Genomic DNA, 19,627 nt, shown 5'->3' with positions numbered 1-19,627 from the left:
AGTTGTTTAACAGGTATAGAGTTTTAGATTTTCCAATGTGAGCATATTTAACACTACTGAACTATATGTATACTTAAAAATGGTTAAGGTGGTAAATTACCTTATGTCTTCACCACAGTAAAAAGAGATAGAGGGAGTGGGGAATCAATTGTGACTGAGACTTTATTTAGCCTTGGAGTCAGTGTGGATAACAGAGCCATTAATACCCAAAAGAAACATGGGAGGTCGGGAGGCAGGTGTCTGGAGGAAGGTGTAGGTAGGTCTTAGTCTTGATTGCTCAAGGGACAACCAGCAGTGAAGTGCAGTATCACTTAAGAGGTTCTCAGACTCAGCAGGATTATTAGCAGTAGCCAAAGACAGCTTGGCCAGCAGAAGACATTAATTTGTTTTGAGGAGATAATCAGCACACTCAGTCAGAGAATCTTTGCTGAGCATCAAGCCAAGAAATGAAGCAAAGCCATCAATGGAAAGATGTATGATGATTAAAAAGTCAGACCACAGAGCGCAAAAGAAGCCAAAGTAAGTGACCTATGGCAATGAATAATGTGAGTTTTAGAGGACTGCTTGTATGTGTTGCAGGTGAATGGTGTTGGGGTGGATCTATTTGTTTAAAATAGCTATGACGGTTAGACAGAGCATATGGAGACTAACAGATAGCTGGAAATTCAGTTATTAGGGTTTGGGAAAGAGGTTGACTCTGGAATTGTCAACTGTTGACAGTAACTAGGGACACACAAATGTGGATGAAATGGTTAAAGGAGAACAAGCAGAAAATGAAAAGGGGACTTGGGGCAGGCAGGACTGTAGGCAATACCTAGCTTTAGGGAGCTGATAGAGACACACTGAGTAGTTAGAAAGGTAGAAAAAAGTGTTATAGAATCCAAGCTAGAAGAGAGTGTTCTTAGGGTGAAACACTGCACAGGGGTTAAGAAATACTAATCTTAAGAAAAGAACTTCCAAAGAACAATTTGAGGGGAAAGTGAGCCAGAGCCTGTGTTTCAACAGATAAAGATGTGCGTGCATCAGTATGTAGAGGCTTCAGTATTAAGGTCTGCTCTAAAGAACTTTAGAGGCCAGCAAGTAAAGGCCAGCAAGGTAGAGCAGTGGCCCAAGTAGGAGAGGATAGCAGATGATTGTTCCCAGAAGTCAAGACAATAAAATGCATTGACTGTTTATAGTAACACTTTTCTTTCTCACTGGGGACAAAAACTAGTTAGGCTTAGTTTGGGGATATTTTGTTACTGTTTGTGTTTTTAAAATTTCAATCACTGATGTTTTCACATGGTTATAAACGTTTTCTGGTCATGGGTATAAGACATCCCTCATTCTTGCCTTCCCTCCCTGCACAACAAATATCCTGTATCCATCCACAAATGAAGGTACCTTTGTGGGAGCTGTGGGATCCAGCATCATACCCTAAAGAACCCAGAAGGAGCCTTGCCCACTGTACATTAGGCAATAGGCAGGCAGACCTTGGTACTGGCTGTAGATCCTGAAGTGATCTGTGAACTGTTTCCAGTCCCTCTTGACTGCAGTCTGGGAGCCCCCGGAGAACACTGAGCCAGACTGTCCCCCACAGATGAGAGAGCCTTCCTGGAAGTCCAGGTTTCCAGAGGAGATGATACAGCATTACATTGGAGCAAAAACAACAATACCAGCACAAGTTTGGACACGCTGGAGAGGATGAGAGGAGCAGTTTGACCTCACCTGTGTCACCCCTCCCACATGGCAACACAGCTTAGTGCCAGGAGTGCCCTTTCTTAGTCCGTGATTCAGAAATGAAGGAGAGATAAAGACTTTCCCAGATGCAAAGGCTGAGGGAGTTCATCACCACTAGTTCTGCCATAAAAGAAATGCTGAAAGGAGTTCTTCAAGCTGAAATAAAAAGGCAGCTATTAATAACATGAAAACGTATGAAAATATACAACACACTGGTAAAGGTAAGCGTATAATCAAATTAAGAATACTCTAATACTCTAAAATAGTGGTATAAGGTTGAAGGATAAGAGTATTAAAAAAAACTATAGCTACAATAATTTGTTCATGAATTTACAATGTAAAAAGAGGTACATTATACATCAAAACCCATAAAAGGTGGGGGGGGAGTAAAGGGGTAGAGTTTTTATATATGATTAAAGTTAAGTTGTTATCAGCATAAAATACATTATTATATCTATAAGATATTTTATGTAAGCCTCATGGTAACCACAAAGCAAAAACCTAAAGTAGATACACAAAAGGTAAAAGAAGGGACTCAAAGCACACCACTATAGAAAATCATGTTTACTAAGGAAGACAGTGAGAGAGGAAGAGAACAAGGGAACTGCAAAAATAGCCAGAAAACTGTAAGTTGGAATTAGTAATATCTTACCTATCAATAATCACGCTAAATGTAAATGGATTTGATTGGAGAATCAAAAGGCATAGATTGGTTGGATGGATTTTAAAAAACAAAAAAATAATATATGGTGCCTACCAGTGTCTCACTTCAGTTTTGAGGTCACACATGGGCTCAAAGTGAAGAGATGGAAAAGATATTCCATGCAAGTGGAAACCAAAAGAGTACAGGGGTACCTCTACTGATGTCAGACAAAATAGATGTTAAGCCAAAAATGGTAACTAGAGAAGAGAAGGTCATTATATAATGATAAATGGTTCAATTCATCAAGAAGATATAACAATCATAGATATATATGCACGCAACATTGGAGCACCTAAATGTATTAAGAAATACTAAAAGATCTGGAAGGAGAAATAGACAATAATAAAATAATCTTCAGGAACATCAATACCCCAGCTTTAATCAACAATGGATAATCATCCGGACAGAATATCAACAAGAAAACATTGGACTTGAGCCGTACTTTAGACCCAGTGGACCTAACAGACATATTCAGAACATTCTATCCGAAAATAGCAGAATACACATTATTCTCAAGCACACACAGAACTTCTCCAGGATAGACCATATGGTAGGTCACACAACAAGTCTTAACAAATTTAAGAAAATTAAAATCATACCAAGTATATTTTTTGACTACAGTGGTATAACACTATAAATCAGTAACAGGAGGAAATTCAAAAATTCACAAATGTGTGGAAATTAAACAACACAGTCCTGAACAACCAATGGGTCAAAAAAAGAAATTTTAAAAAAAGAAAAGAAAACAACTGAAAAGAAATCAAAAAGGAAATTTAAAAATATCTTGGAACAAACAAAAATGAAAACACACCATACCAAAATCTACGAGATGCTGCAAAACCAGTTCTAAGAGCGAAGTTAACAGTGATAAATGCCTATATTAAGAAAAAAGACCTCAAACAACCTAATTTTGTATCTCAGGGAACTAGAAAAAGAAGAACAAACTAAGCTCAACGATAGCAGAAGGAAGGAAATAACAAAGATCAGAGTAGAAATAAATGAAATAGAGACCAGAAAAACAATAGAAAAAGGTAAGTGAAATTAAGGCCTGGTTTTTGAAAAGATAAACCAAATAGACAAACCGTTAGTTAGACTAGGGAAAAAAGAAGGTTAAAGTGAATTAAAATTAATAATGAAAGAGGAGACATTACACCTTATACCACAGAAATGCAAAGGATTGTAAGAGACTGTAATGGATGTTTATATGCCAATATAACCTCGAAGAAACGGATAAATTCCTAGAAACATACAATCTATGAAGACTGATTCATGAAACAGAAAATCTGAACAGACCAATAACAAATAAGGAGATTGAATCAGAAATCAAAAACTTCTCAGCAAAGCAAGTCGAGGACCAAGTTGGCTTCACTGGTGAATTCCATCAAACGTTTAAAGAAGAATTAACACTAATCCTTCTCAAGCTCTTACAAAACGTCAAAGAGGAGCAAAACTCTCAAACTCATTTTACAAGGCCAGCATTACCCTGATACCAAAGCCAGATAAAGACATTACAAGAAAAGATAACTATAGGCCAGTATCCTTGATGAATACAGATGCAAAAATTTTCAAATATTAGCAAACTGACATTAACAGCACATTAAATGGGTCATACACCATGATCAAGTGGAGTTTATGCATAGGATTCAACATATGCAAATCAGTTAGTAAGGTACACCACTTAATAGAATGAAAGATAAAAATTATACAATCATCTTAGTAGATGCAGAAAAACCATTTGACAAAGTATAGCATCCTTTCATGAGAAAAACTCTCAGCAAATTGCGTATAGAAGGAACATACTGTAACATAATAAAGGCCATATATGGCAAGCCCACAGCTAATGTCGTACTCAAAAAGCAAAATGTTGAAAGCTTTTCCTTTAAGATCAGATATTAGACAGGGGTGCCCACCATTACCACTCCTATTCAACATAGTAGTGGAAGTCCTAGCCAGAGCAGTCAGGCAAGAGAAAGAAATAAAAGGTACCCAGTCAGAAAGGAAGGAGTAAAATTGTTTGTTTGCAGATAGGATCTTATATGATATGATCTCCACCAAAAAAAAAAGAACCTGTTGAAACTAATCAACAAATTTATTAAAGTTGCATGATGCAAAATCAGCACATAAATCAGTTGAATTTATATATAGTAACAATGAAATATATGAAAAAGAAATAAAACAGCCCCATACACAATAGCATCAAAAACAGTAAAATACTTAGGAGTAAATTTAACCAAGGAGGAGAAAGATCTGTACATTGAAAACTACAAGACTTAGATGAAAGAAATTGAAAAGGATGCAAATAAATAGAAAGATATCCTGCATTGATGGATTGGAAGAATTAATATTGTTAAAATGTCCATATTACCCAAAGCCATCTATGGATCCAATGCAATCCCTATCAAAATTTGAGTGGTATTTTTCACAGAAATAGAAAAAAGATCCTGAAATTTTAGTGGAACCACAAAAGAACCTAAATAGCCAAAGCAGTCCTGAGAGAGAAGAACAAAGCTGAAGGCATCACACTTCCTGATTTAAAACTATATTACAAAGGTACAATAATCAAAACAGGGTGGGTACTGGCATTAAAATAGACACATAGACCAATGGAACAGAATTGGGAGCCTGGTAAGAACCCCCTTGTGGACAACCAACTGGTATTTGGTAAGGAAGTCGAGAATATTCAGTGGGGGGAGTACAATCTCTTCAGTAAGTGGTATTGGAAAAACTGGATAACCACATACAGAAGAATGAAATTGGACCCCTATCTTACAACACTTAACTAAAATTAACTCAAATAGATTAAAGACTTAAACATAAGACTGGAAACCATAAAACTCCTAGATGAAAACAGCTCCTTGACATTGGTAATGATTTTTCAGATATGACACCAAAAGCACAAGCAACAAAAGCAAAAGTTAATAAGTAGGACTTCATCAAGCTAAGAAAAAGCTTCTGCACAGCAAAAGAAACAATAAATAAAATGAAAAAGCAGCCTACAAAGTGGGAGAAAATATTTGCAAATCATATATCTGATAAGGGCTTGATATCTAAAATATATAATGAACACACACAATTGAATAACAAAACATAATTACTATTACTTTTTTGTGGTGAGAACATTTAAGATTTACTCTCCTAGAAACTTTCAACTGTGTAATGCATTATTGTTGATGGTAGTCACCATGCTGTATGTTAGATCCCCAGAACTTATTCATCTTGTTACTGGCAGCATCATCTAAGTGGGTTTTTTTTTTTTTGCGGTACGCGGGCCTCTCACTGTTGTGGCCTCTCCCGTTACGGAGCACAGGCTCTGGACGCGCAGGCTCAGCGGCCATGGCTCATGGGCCCAGCCGCTCCGCGGCATGTGGGATCTTCCCAGACTGGGGCACAAACCCGTGTCCCCTGCATCGGCAGGCGGACTCTCAACCACTGCGCCACCAGGAAGCCCCCAACCCTGTTTTTTGAAGAAACTGTTCTTTCCTCTTTCAGTGGTCTTGGCATCCTTATCAAAGATCATTTGACTATATACACAAGGGTGTTGAAAGATGTATATTGAAGAAGTCTCCCTTTCACCCTTGTCCGTCATTCCCCCTTACCCCCCGTCTCCTGACAAATGTAGTTACTAGTATTAGTTTTGGGGTTTTTTTTGTTTTGTGGGGGTGAGGGAGGCTAGGTAATCTATTCATATGGTTCATATAACAGTAATATGTACCAAGCTATCCACTGAAAACATTTGTTTCTACATCTGTCCTACTTCTCTCCTCCTTAGGTATGCCCTCCTCTATAGGGAAGTGTTTTCATTAGTTCCTTTTATATTTTTCCAGTGTACATGAATCTATAGTGTTATCCTTCCCCTTTCTTTACACAAAAGGTAGCTAATATTCTGTGTACTCCTTCGGTAGTACCTTTTCTCCCCTCAAACTGGCAACATTTCCTGAAACTCTCTTCATAGCATGAACTTTCTTATTCTTTTTTATAGATGCAGAATATTGTGTAATTGTACCATTTTTAATCAATGCCAACGAATTAACTCTTTTGCAGTTATTAAAAACAATGCCGCAGTGAATAACTTGGAACGTGTTATTTTGTAACTGGTCAAGTGTATTTGTAGGATGAGATTTCAATATTGATGTCTGTAGAGCTTGTACTAATTTATACTCCTACCGGCAGTATGAAATAGTACACAGTTTCATAGTAGGGATATGTTTTGGGGTTTTTTGTTTGGTTTTAATTTTGATCTTCATGGTTTTGTAGCTTGAGGCCAGGGAAGAAATGTTCATATATAATTTTTTTAGCAGTAGTGGTAATATTAGAGCATTTAACAACAGGAACTAAGCAGCAGAGAGGCAAATAATGATTTGTATAAAGAACACACAAAATGACAGGTAGCACTAACCTTCTTGCCTTTCTTCCTACAGAGTTCCTGTGAACAAATTTCTATCTAAACATGTTTTCAGTTGCTTTTGGTGCCTAGAAATTTGAATATACATATAGGAATCGTAAAATTGAGAACTGCCACTGTCAGTCATTACAGGTTCATATTATTTTAATGTTTTAGAAACACATGCAAGATTTTACCGATTCATTAAAGGTATTGTTAGGAGTCCATGCTTTTTTTTTTAATATGTATTGGGGAAATGCCTTGCCGTATTGTACGTGTCTTGCATTAGTTGACTAAAATTTGTGATCTCATCACACCCAAAGCTCTTTCTTCTGAGATGGCCTAGCGATTCCCTTTATAAATGTGGTTTGAATTTTATATGTTCCCATAACAACTTTGTAAAGCTCCTTTTGCCCTTACAGTTTTGACAGCAGGGTTTTTTTCCTCCAACAGATACAGAATTATACTTTTTCCCATTCAAATGACAAGACTTGCTTTATTTTAGTTCAAGAGAATTGGTTATAGGTACTGTAAAACAAACCACTTCCCATTCTCCTTACCCCAAAGCATTCTGAGGCATAAAACTGAATGGAGGTGGTAGCTAACAGACCGATTTCAGTATGCACATGTCTGTTCACCTGCACAGATGTGCAGTGGTTTCTCTTGATAGTGGATCCTGTCCATGTGGTAATACTACTCTGTATTTCTCACAGTTGTTCTATTTCTAGCCCACAGTCAAAAAGCAGGATGGTTTGATGGCAACAGTGGAACTGTCATCTTCAGCATAAGGTTTGAGAATGACCATTGTGAAGGTAGCAGATTAAACTACACTCTAATGTCACTTAGAAAAGAGTTTATTAGTATATTATTTAGATGTGCTATATGTGTTCTCTTGGCCATTCATTAAAACTATCTCATTAACTGAGTAATAATGAATTCCTCCTCTATTCTCAGTTTCCAGTAGTACTTGCCAGAAGCTTAAATCACCAAAGTGTTTTTCACTAAAATATTTTTTTTTCTTATAGCACAAGGGTTACAAAGAAGAAAAGAGAAATGTTATATGCTTTTGAAAATAATGTAATAGGTTTGGATGCTACTTCTTTTTGTAGATATTAAAAACATTTTTTTTAATTGAATGAAAGATTCTTTACATTCTGTAGTGCTTTGCAATTTCCAAAAGTTTTCCTGCCATAACAAAATACCACAGACTGGGTGACTTAAACAACAGAAATTTACCTCCTCATAGTTCTGGAGACTGGGAGTCCAAGATCAAGCTGCCAGTAAGGTTGGTTTCTGGTGAGACCTCTCTTCCCACCTTATAGATGACCACCTTCTCACTGTGTCCGCACATGGCATTTTCTCTGTGCATGCACACCACTGGTGTCTTTTTATAAGGACACCAGTCCTATTGGATTAGGGCTCTCTTATGACCTCATTTAAATTTAATTACCTCCTTGAAGGATCTATCTCCAAAAACAACCACATTAAGGGTTGTCTTCAAAATGTAAATTTTGGGGGAACACAATTCAGTCCACAGTAGTAATCCATAATGTCCAACAATGAGCAAAGAGGTATCCTAGGAGAGATATCCTAGGAGTAGTACTTTGATAGAGACTTAGAGCAGGCAACTGAAACTTTTATTGTCTAAAACTGGGGGAGGTAAAGGCATGAAGGGCTGGCTTACACGTCTTCACAAGCGTGTGCTCACACTCAACATGGGTTAAGGATACCCCATGTGGGTGTGACCAAGGAGGAGTCTTCAACAGATAGATTCCTTCACTTTTCAGAAGAATCTGGGGAAGAGGAGGTGGGAGAAGATGCTGGTATGACTATACAGTTTCCCCCACAACACCTCAACTTCCTTTTATTCCTACCTGATTCAGTGGTTCCAGGACCAGGGCTGCAGTTGCAGGGGCCAGAAGCAGGGGTGATTCCTAAGCAAGAAACCTTAACTGTACTTCTAAACTTTTACGTCAGGATTCCTAAAGGCCTAATGTGATAGACTGTGCATTCACCCCATCTGGCAAACTTGGGTTTGACAGTGAATACAGCTGTATTACCTAGTGGTTGAGATAGACCACTAGTTCTATACCTATGGAATGATACCCTATGTAAATGGGAGTGGGCTGAAGGGGAAGCATTTGCTAGATGGTATTGCTGCTGGCAATCTGGACCAGCACAGTAGCCAAACCTATTGTCCCTTCCTGTCACTTCCAAAGGTGGAAAAGTTAAAATTCAATGAGAAATGGAGAGAAGCTCCCAAGACTGAACCAGGAAGAAATAGAAGATATGAACAGACCAAGTAATGAAATTGAATAAGTAATTTAAAAACTCCCAGAAAACAGAAGTCCAGAATCAGATGGCTTTACAGGTGAATTCTATGAAACATTTAGACAAGAGTTAATACCTATCCTTCTCAAACTATTCCAAAAATTGCAGAGGAAGGAATACTTCCAAAGTCGTCCTGTGAGGGCACCATCACCCTGAAACCAAAATCAGACAAAGGTATCACAAAAAAAGAAAATTACAGACCAATATCACTGATGAACACAGGTACAAAAATCCTCAACAAAACTAGTCAGTCGAATCCAACAATACATTAAAGGATCATACACCATGATCAAAAGGGATTTGTCTCAGGGATGCAAGGATTTTTCAGTATCCACAAATCAGTCAGTGTGATACACCACATTAACAAATTGAAAAATAAAAACCATATGATCATCTCAGTAGATGCCAAAACCGATTTTGATAAAATTCAGTATCCATTTATGGTAAAAACTCTCCAGAAAGTGGACATAGAGTGAACGAACATACCTCAACATAATAAAGCCCAAGTATGACAAACCCACAGCTAACATCATACTCAATGGTGAAAAGCTGAAAGCATTCCCTCTGAGATCAGGAACAAGACAAGGATGTCCTTCTCACCACTTTTTTTTTTTTTAATTTTTTTTAATTTTTAAATTTATTTATATATTTATGGCTGTGTTGGGTCTTTGTTTCTGTGCGAGGGCTTTCTCTAGTTGTGGCAAGCGGGGGCCACTCTTCATCGCTGCCTCTCTTGTTCTCTGCGGAGCACAGGCTCCAGACGCGCAGGCTCAGTAATTGTGGCTCATGGGCCCAGCCTCTCCGCGGCACGCGGGATCCTCCCAGACCAGGGCCCGAACCCGTGTCCCCTGCATCGGCAGGCAGACTCCCAACCACTGCGCCACCAGGAAAGCCCCCTTCTCACCACTTTTATTCAACATAGTTTTGGAAGTCTTAGCCACAGCATTCAGAGAAGAAAACGAAATAAAAGGAATCCAAACTGGAAGTAAAACTGTCACTGTTTGTTTGTGGGGTGTTTTTTGGCTGCGTTGGGTCTTCGTTGCTGCGCTCAGGCTTTCTCTAGTTACAGCAAGTGGGGGCTACTCTTGGTTGCAGTGCATGGGCGTCTCATTGCAGTGACTTCTCTTGTTGCAGAGCATGGGCTCTAGGCACGTGGGCTTCAGTAGTTGTGGCACACGGGCTCAGTAGTTGTGACTCGCAGGTTCTAGAGCACAGGCTCAGTAGTTGTGGTGCACAGGATTAGTTGCTCCACGGCATGTGGGATCTTCTCAGACCAGGGATCGAACCCGTGTCCCCTGCATTGGCAGGCAGATTCTTAACCACTGCGCCACCAGGGAAGTTCCAAAACTGTCACTGTCTGCAGATGACATGATACTGTACATAGAAAGTCCTAAAGGCTACCCGAGAACTATTAGAGCTCAGTAATGAATTTGGTAAAGTATCAGGATACAAAATTAATATACAGAAATCTGTTGCATTTCTATACACTAACAACAAAGTATCAGAAAGAGAGATTAAGGAAATAATCTTATTTACCATCACATCAAAAAGAATGGATGCTACTTTTAATGTTTTTAGTTTGATACTGAGTGAATTGGTTAAAGTTTTAAGGTTGGTAGGATCATGCAGAGCAAGCATGGACTGATAAGAAACAATAGGATCTGGAGACCAAGGCTTCAGAACATATAAAATAACAGACAATTGGCAGTGTCAAGCGTAAGCTGTTCTGGAAACAGAGAGGGTTGGGCCAGGGATAGTGGCCCTAGGATAACCGTGAGTTCTGCTGGTGTGTGGGTTGAAGTCAGGCCATATAAATTATGTGAATTGTTGTAGGTAGGTGGGTAGGTGGAATCTTCAAGTTTAGTGGGAAAGATCAGTAAATGCTCAAGTTAGGTGACATTAAATTAAGAATATTATTCACGGGACAAACCTGTGTAACCAAAGACATTTAAAATATCACTCGTGCCCCAGAGTGCCTTACAGTGACTGAGCCAGTCATCTGGTGTGTCTGGGTGCCTGGGGTGTATTAACCAGCAAGAGTCCTGCCAAATTGCCTGTCAGTTAATACAGCAGAACATTTGAAGATTCATACTGTTCATATAAATAGAGAAAAGGCAGGCCTTACAGTAAACTAATTTACTCCTGATGTTGCCAGATACTGCCCTCCATATTTAGTGATGCTCTACATAATTGCCAAAACCTTTTCAAGAAAGCTTAATGTGAAGGGGTAAACATTAGATACCAATACCTAAAGCTTTTACTGAGGAGGAGAGGTTGTTCAGGTAGAAAGTAGAACATATGTGAGGGTTGGAACTATTTAAAAATATGTGTATGACTTTCTACAATGAAAGTTCCTTTGAACATTTCATCTTTCTCCACTTTTCATTTAGACTAGTTTTTTTGTAATTGGTGAGCGTCCTCAGGTTCATTTGTTTGAATAACAGCTATGTTACGGTTTTCGCAATGCCATCATCCCTGTGTATCCTTGGGGGACTGGTTCCAGGAGACCCGCTGATACCAACATCTGTCTATACTCCGGTCCCCTGTATAAAATGATGTAGGATGAATACAGTTGAGTTTCACAGCCCTGGATATGGGAAGGTCGACAGTACAGTTGTAGTAGTTGACTACTTTTCCTGTCCTCTTAACCTCCTTTGATCACTAGTAAAGAGTACACAATGAATTTAGAGCCCAAACTTGACTTTGGATAAAGTTTACTAATGCCCTTACTTATAAATGTAAGTAATTGATTATTTTTAAAACGTTACCAGGTTTGTTTTTTAGTAAGTCCATTTTTCTGATTAATGAGGCAAGAGTCTAGGGTAACTTATACAGTCATGATATAGAAAAGTTACGTTCTCTCTGTTGTGTTTGTTACCACTAGAGATTTTTTTTCCCCCATGAAAAGTATAGGGAGGCCAGTAATCTCTTTCTCTGATTCAGATTTTAAAACTGTAAAAGAAGCTTGGTGCAAAATCATTACAGGCCTATGTTTGGAAGTGAAAATATTTCTTTATGTATAAAAAGTTCTGAAATGATTTTTTTGTGTAAACTTCTTGTGAGGTCAGGAACTATTATTCAGTTACAAATTAATCATTTATGTTGTTCTTTATCAGTGCATTCTTTTTTAACTAGTAATATTTGTTAGAGCAGTTGTAGTTTTATAGACAAATTGAGTGGGCGGTGCAGAGAGTTCTTCCTGTTCTTCCTACAGTTTCTGCTATTATTAACATATTGCATTAGTGTGGTACATTTGTTACAGATTATGAGCCAATATTGATACATTATTATTAACTGAAGACCATAGTATATATGGTTCACTGCTTGTGTTGTATATTCTGTGGGTTTTGACAATGTATAATGACATGTATCCACCATTTTCCTCAAACTCAGAGGTTGCTTCCTCAGCCGTGTCCAGTCTACTAATCAGCCCATCAAAGACATTCTTCATTTTTCTTATCGTGTTTTTGATCTCTAGCATTTCTTTTTACTTTTTTCTTAGAATTATCCATCTCTCTGTTTACATTGCCCATCTGTTCCTGCATGCTGTCTGCTTTATCCATTAGAGCTCTGAGCATATTTATCATAGTTGTTTTAAATTCCCAGTTTGATAAATCCAGCATCCCTGCCATGTCTGGTTTGGATGCTTGCTCTGTCTCTTCAATTTGTGTTTTTGCCTTTTAGAATGCCTTGTGATTTTTTTCTTGGTCGCCAGACATGATGTACCCAGTGAAAGGAACTGCTGTAAACAGGCCTTTAGAGATGTGACAGTGAGATGTGGGGAGGGAAGCCTTCTGTATTCCTATGATTAGGTCTCAGTTTGTTAGTGAGCCTGTGGCTCTGGACTGTGAACTTGACAAATGTTTCTCAGGTTTCTTTCTCCCTCCCTAGGTGGGACAGGATGGCTGGAGTGGGTTGGAGTTGGGTGTTTCCCTTCCTTGGGTCAGTTAGGCTCTGGTTAACTAGTTTCTCCTGAGGGCAGGCCTTATTAAGAACACACTGCTTTGGATATTTCAAATTGTTGAAATTCATTTCTCCTCCCTCTACCAGAAGCCAGAGGGGATTCTTCTCTCATATTTACTGTGGAAACCTGGTCGAGCTCCTGGAGGAAATCTCACAATATTGAGGGGATCCCCCTATGACTGGGTCCCCCTGGAGTTTTTAACTCTCAGAGTTGTCCACGCTGAGATTTTCCTACCCTCGCACTGATTCGCATGCGGTTTCCACTTGTGAGTCTCTTTCAATCAGCTGCAGCTCCCTGTGTTCTCCTGTTGATCTCTCCAGTCTTGGGGGCATTGCTTTGCTCTGTGTTCTCTGCAAGGGAAGCCAACTAAGCCTTTTTATGGTATGCTGAAACATACATTTGAAATGAATCTTTTATTTCACCTTAGAAAAAAAAGGCTTTGAAAAAAATTACTATTAGAATATAGTTAATTGTAAAGACCTAGAAAATACCTAGAATTCCTAGCAGATTTTTACTTTAGAATATAGGGATCACAATACAATAAGAGCTAAATTATTGAGTCTTTACCCTTTACCACACACAGTTCTAGATGCTTACAAGCCATTAATTTATTTAATCCTCACAGCAATCTTGTTATGTAAGGTATTTTTATTATCCCCATTTTATAGATGAGGAAGCCAAGGGTTAGAGAAATTACAAAACTTTCCCAAGGTTTTACAAACTAGCACGTGGCAGAGCTGGGATTTGACCACCATATTTCCTTGTGAGCTCACGCTTTAAAATGAGAGCTAGATTTGGAGGAAAGGATACTTTGTAAATGATTAGTTTTCTTTTTTTTTTAAGTTTTTAAGTCATTGATTATACTAATAGTACCCCCTCCCCCCCCTTTGGAGGAGTGGGTATATTTGTGAAATCAAAGAAAGGGTTTCTTTTTCAGTTTTAAGAATTCCTAATTTCACTGGTTTCTGGAAAGGAATTGAGGGTATAAAATAGTGTAACTTGATCCGCAAATAAATTGCTTACATAGAATTCAGAGTTATCTATTCAGACTGACCAGCATTTAAGATTTCCTTGTTTAGTCTTTAGTTTTCAATTAAAGCAGCTTCCCCTCCTTACCCCATTATGTCCTAAAGCCCTCTAATGTTTTACATAATACATTTAAGTGTGTAAATAATAACACCATGTACTTTATCTGATTTATGTAATCAAAAGGTTTTACAAATTTCAACACTGATAGTCTTATTACCAGATAAGAAATAGATAGATGTTTAACTCTAAAATACCCTCTTATAAAAACAGAAGTGATTCAGCGGAGTGTACAGTAAGGCTACCTTCCTGCCTGTGCTTCCACTTTGTCACTCAAGTACAGACCACTTCCCCAGGAGAGTTTGTTTGGGTTTGTCTTGTTAGTTCTTGCCTTAAGGAAGTACACTTGGTTTTCTCTTTCATAGGTTAGATTAGGAAAAACCCTCTTCTTTTTTAAGCAGTTTGAAACTATGGTAATAGAATGTGGCGTTAATGGGTTTTCTTTGTAACCTCCAAACAGAGCAACATTTTGCAGATGTCGTACTTAGTGAAGAATTTCTCAACCTCGGCATTGAACAAGTGTGCAGCTTAATCTCGAGTGACAAACTTACCATTTCTTCAGAAGAGAAAGTAAGTGTATTTTTCTTTTCCCAGTGTACAGTGATATAGTATTTTTCCTTTCTTTCACTTTGTTTTGTAACTTTGTGATCCTGTATGTGTAGTGACAGCCAGTGATCTTTGATCTGGAAGTTGAGAAACTCCGCTAGTTGACTTGTTGGTTGGGTAAATAACTGTGTTCTCACCCCTTAGGAGCGTCCCTAAATGGTTAGACACCAGAGTTTTGTGCTTGACCCCACAGCAAGAGCTTGCATACATTGAACTATCTGAAACAAAGGGCCTTTGGGGAACTGGGTTTCTTCTCACAGCTAGATACCAGGGAAAATTGTGATCTAAACATAATATTCTCAGACTTCCCTGGTGGCACAGTGGTTAAGAATCCACCTGCCAATGCAGGGGACATGGGTTCAAGCCTTGGTCCGGGAAGATCCCACATGCCGTGGAGCAACTAGCCAGTGCGCCACAACTACTGAGCCTGTGCTCAAGAGCCCATGAGCCAAAACTACTGAGCCTGTGTGCCACAACTACTGAAGCCTGCATGCCTAGAGCCCATGCTCCTCAACAAGAGAAGCCACCGCAATGAGAAGCCTGCGCACAGCAACAAAGAGTAGCCCCCGCTCACGCTCAGCACAACTAGAGAAAGGCCGCATGCAACAACGAAGACCCAATGCAGCCAAAAATAAATAAATTAATTAATTAATAAAAAGAAGCCACTTCAAAAATAAATAAATAAATAAACATAATATTCACAAACCAAAGTAATTTCACCATCATGTGAGTTGGACGAAGTAACCCAGGTGGCAAAGTTTAGCTAGTTCCAGACTGACCTCTTCCTTCAGACTGGCCCCTGCAGCTTACACCCCACCCTCTCCATGTGTCCTTCCCCCTTTCCAGAGCCCTGTGCAGCTGCTTTGTCTGGTTGTAGCCTGTCTCTCCGAAGTTGGGGTTGCCTTTTTCAACCACCTGCACCTTTTGTATCGGTGGAGGGAGAAGCTTCTCAGTGGGTTTTATTCTTTGGGTAGGTTTTGTAGCTTGTGGGAATCAGGGGGCAAAAGCTTATGAACCTGCAGTGTTTGGAGGAAGTGAAACTTGAGTTTTTCCTTTGTGTGATTTGTTGTATAAACTTTGTTGTTCTTTTCCTCAAGGATATTCATACTGCTTGGGGCAAAAAGACACATTTCTTATAATATTTACCAAATAAAAAAATATGTGAAAGTGGTTGTGAAATGTATAATCTTAACACCCCAGAAATATAGAGGAGAGGAAGACACTACTATTCATGTTTAATAGATGTGTGTTGAGTGCGTACTGTGTACCAGACACTGCCATTGGAGTCCTCCATACAAGAAGATTGCAAAATAAAATCCTTTACTCATGACTAGAGGGACAAGCAGTGGGGTAATAAATGATCACGGAATGCTGTAGAGGGTCCAGAAGGAGCCTTTAATCATTCCTTGGATACAGATTGGAGTTAAGTGTGGCTCAGATGTATGATCCAAATTTTTAAAAGTGCATATGAATTTGCCAGGGAAACAGGGATGGGTGGAAGGAGAAGGGCAGCCCAGGTAGAGGGAACAGAATATGTAAGTGTAAAGAGGTGTGAAAGAATGATTGCATTCTTTTAGTTCACTACATTTAGAGTTTACAGTATGTTTGGCACAGTGGTAGGAGATAAGGTGGGAAGATGACATAAAATACCATCTCAGCCATGTTAAAGAAAATTGACTTGGACTTCCCTGGTGGCACAGTGAATAGGAATCTGCCTGCCAATGCAGGGGACACTGATTCAAGCCCTAGTTTGGGAAGATCCCACATGCAGCAGAGCAGCTAAGCCCGTGTACCACGACTACTAAGCCTGCTTTCTAGACCCCACATGACACAACTACTGAGCCCGTGTGCCGCAACTACTGAAGCCCGCGCACCTAGAGCCCATGCTCCACAACAAGAGAAGCCACAACAAGAAGCCTATGCACTGCAATGAAGAGTAGCCCCCACTCACCACAGCTAGAGAAAGCCCTCACACAGCAACGAGGGCCCAACACAGCCAAAGATTTTTTTTAAAAAAATTGACTTTATCCTGGTGATGAAGAGCCTCTGAAGGGTTCTAATCAGTAGAAGAGTGCTATGATAATGCCTTCACTGTAGAAATGTCATGGAGGCTGTTCTGGTTTTCTGCTGCTGCATAACAACCACCCCAAAATGCAGTGACATAAAACAACCATGTCGTTATGCTCACAGTCTGTGGGCAGAATTCATGCAGGGCACATAGGGACAGCTTGTCTCTGCTCTGCAGTGCCTGGGGCTTCAGCTGGGTTGGCTTGACAGGTGGCATTATTCTACTGGAGCCACATACCCAAGGCTTCAGTCCCTCTGCACATGGCATCTTATGTTTCTGGAACACCCAGGATGGTTCCTTCACTCGCTTGTCTGGCTCCTGGGCCAGGTATTGGTTGGTAGCTCACCCTCCCCACCCCCCTTCCTCTCTATGACTGGCTTGGGTCTCATAGCATCTCATCTCCAGTAATCAGACTTTTTACATGACACCTGGCTTCCCCCAAATGAGCATTTCAAGAGACCAGAGGCATCTTATGACCCAGCTTCAGAAGCCCCACAGCACTGCCTCCACAACCTTCTGTTGGTTACACAGGGCCAGCTTAGATTCCTGTGGGAGGTTACTACATAAGGTGTGGATACCAGAGAAGTGGTTTATTAGGGACCATTTTTGGCGACTAGCTCCAAAGTGGTGGTGTGCAGAATGGACCAAAAGTGGGGTGAGGGTCATATAGAAGGATGTTGAAGTTACCAGTGAGCAATAGGATCTGGCATAGGGTGGTAGAAAGAGGGGTGGAGAAGAGAAGACAGAGCTGAGAAATAGCAGATAGAATTGACAGGACCCTCTTTATCTTCTAGCATCTGGCACATAGAGGTACTTGGTGACTGAATGAATTATAGAGGCTCATTAATTATAATGTAGATTATTTTTAGCTGCTTGCTCTATACCTGCATCAAAATAACCTATTTTTTGCTTCCTAGTTATTCATTTACATATCATCAGACATTTTCTACAACCCGTTAAAGATTACTGGGTTGTATATTCATCAGTCTGGAAGGAAATTATGTAGTCAAATACTGTCTTCATAATAGCTTATTAGCTTTCTCATACATATATGTTGTAATGCCCTTATTATTTTGATTATTTTTAATATAAAATATTATATTTTAATACATTCTACTGTTGTGACAAAAGAGAGTTAATCTATTCTGCAGATCCTTGATTTAGAAGTATATGGTCCAGCATTTGTTTGTAAACCCAAAGAAAAAGCCAAAAAATGAGTTGTTGCTAAGAGTACATGATTTTCATTCCAGATATCACTTTGCTTTATTATTTTGGGTGCTTTATTCAAAAGGGACTTTAGATTTAAATCTAAGTAAGTAGAACCAAATTCAATTTGGAAAGGTTGTCAACAATGAATTAGATCATATATCATCAAATTATCACCGCTACCACTCAAGTTCAAGAAGATTAGATAATGTACTTGATGAAATATGTAGTAAATACCCAGCAAAAAGTACTCACTAAATACATAAAAGTACTCAAGTACTTATTAAAGTACCTACTAAATTAAAAGTAGATCTACCATATGATCCAGCAGTCCCACTTCTGAGTATGTATCCAAAGGAAATAAAAACAGAATCTTGAAGAGATACCTGTATTGCTGTGTTGGCTGCAGCATTTTTCACAATAACCAAGATGTGGAAACAACCTGAATGAATGGATAGAGAGGTGCTATATACACACAATGGATTATTACTCAGCCATAAAAAGAAGGAAATGCTGCCTTTTGTGACAACATGGATGGACCTTGAGGGCATTATGCTAAGTGAAATAAGTCAGAGAAAGACAAATACTGTATCATCTCACTTATATGCAGACTCAAAAGTCAAACTCATAGAAAGAGAGTTGAGTGGTGGTTACCAGGGGCTGGGAGTAGGGGAATCTGGGAGATGTTGGTCAAAGGGTACAAACTTCTAGTTATAAGATGAAAAAGTTCTAGAGACCTAATGTGACTAACAATACTGTATTATCTAAAAGTTCCTGAGAGTACCTCTTAAATTAAGTACATACTAAGTACCAAATGAAAAAAATAAAAAGCAAAGAAAGAAATGGAGTGGATGTACTTTTCAAGTGCATCATAAGTCAGGATTTGAAAAACTTGAGCCATGGATTAAACTTGGATGTCTTAGCAAGAGTTGTATACAAAATGTAATATTGTATTTTATTCAGATGCTTTGGTACATAACTCATTACTTATTTTTCTTTCCCCCATATTTTCGGCAAGGTATTTGAAGCAGTAATAGCTTGGGTGAATCATGACAAGGATGTAAGGCAAGAATTTATGGCTCGGCTGATGGAACATGTACGGTTACCTTTACTTCCTCGGGAATATTTAGTTCAGGTAAAAGCATTTGCAAAACACATGAGTACACCTACTCCATGTCACTGGGCTGACAGCATGTAGATTCCTGTTACACAGTGGTAACTAGGCAGAGGGCAGTAAACGCACCTGCTGTCCTTGGCAGCTGCTAACTCTTGGGGCAGTTCCCAGTCTTACAGGTTTGCTTCTTCCCTGTTTCTGATTTGAGTAAGCAAGTACTAGAACTTATGGAGGCAGTATTTGTGGTGACTTAAGTACATGTAAATAAATGCATTTGTGGCTCTGTGTCACTGCTGTGCATCTCCTTTGCTTTCCTTTTGATAGCCTGCTCTGACTGCTCTGTAGAAATGGAATTTTGATGTTCAACTCAAATACTTTTTAATTTTCCTTCACAGTTCCAGTGGCTTGCATTTGGTTTCTGTCTTTACTTCTAAACTGAGGAAAACCAG

At 39.1% G+C, this 19,627-nt stretch overlaps 1 protein-coding gene across 1 annotated transcript in view; it reads left to right on the top strand.

Moving 5' to 3' along the window:
- KLHL2 (kelch like family member 2) overlaps nt 1-19,627 on the top strand; it is a 127,077-nt gene that overhangs the window by 86,165 nt on the left and 21,285 nt on the right. Inside the window, exons 6-7 of the mRNA XM_082652657.1 lie at nt 14,645-14,754; nt 19,083-19,199. Coding sequence (XP_082508783.1) covers nt 14,645-14,754; nt 19,083-19,199 — 227 coding nt within the window. The remainder of the gene's footprint in view (nt 1-14,644; nt 14,755-19,082; nt 19,200-19,627) is intronic.

This window comes from Grampus griseus (genome assembly GCF_964374135.1).
Source record: "Grampus griseus genome assembly, chromosome: 4".
NCBI classification, from domain to species: domain Eukaryota; kingdom Metazoa; phylum Chordata; class Mammalia; order Artiodactyla; family Delphinidae; genus Grampus; species Grampus griseus.
This window is presented reverse-complemented; position numbering and strand designations above follow the sequence as displayed.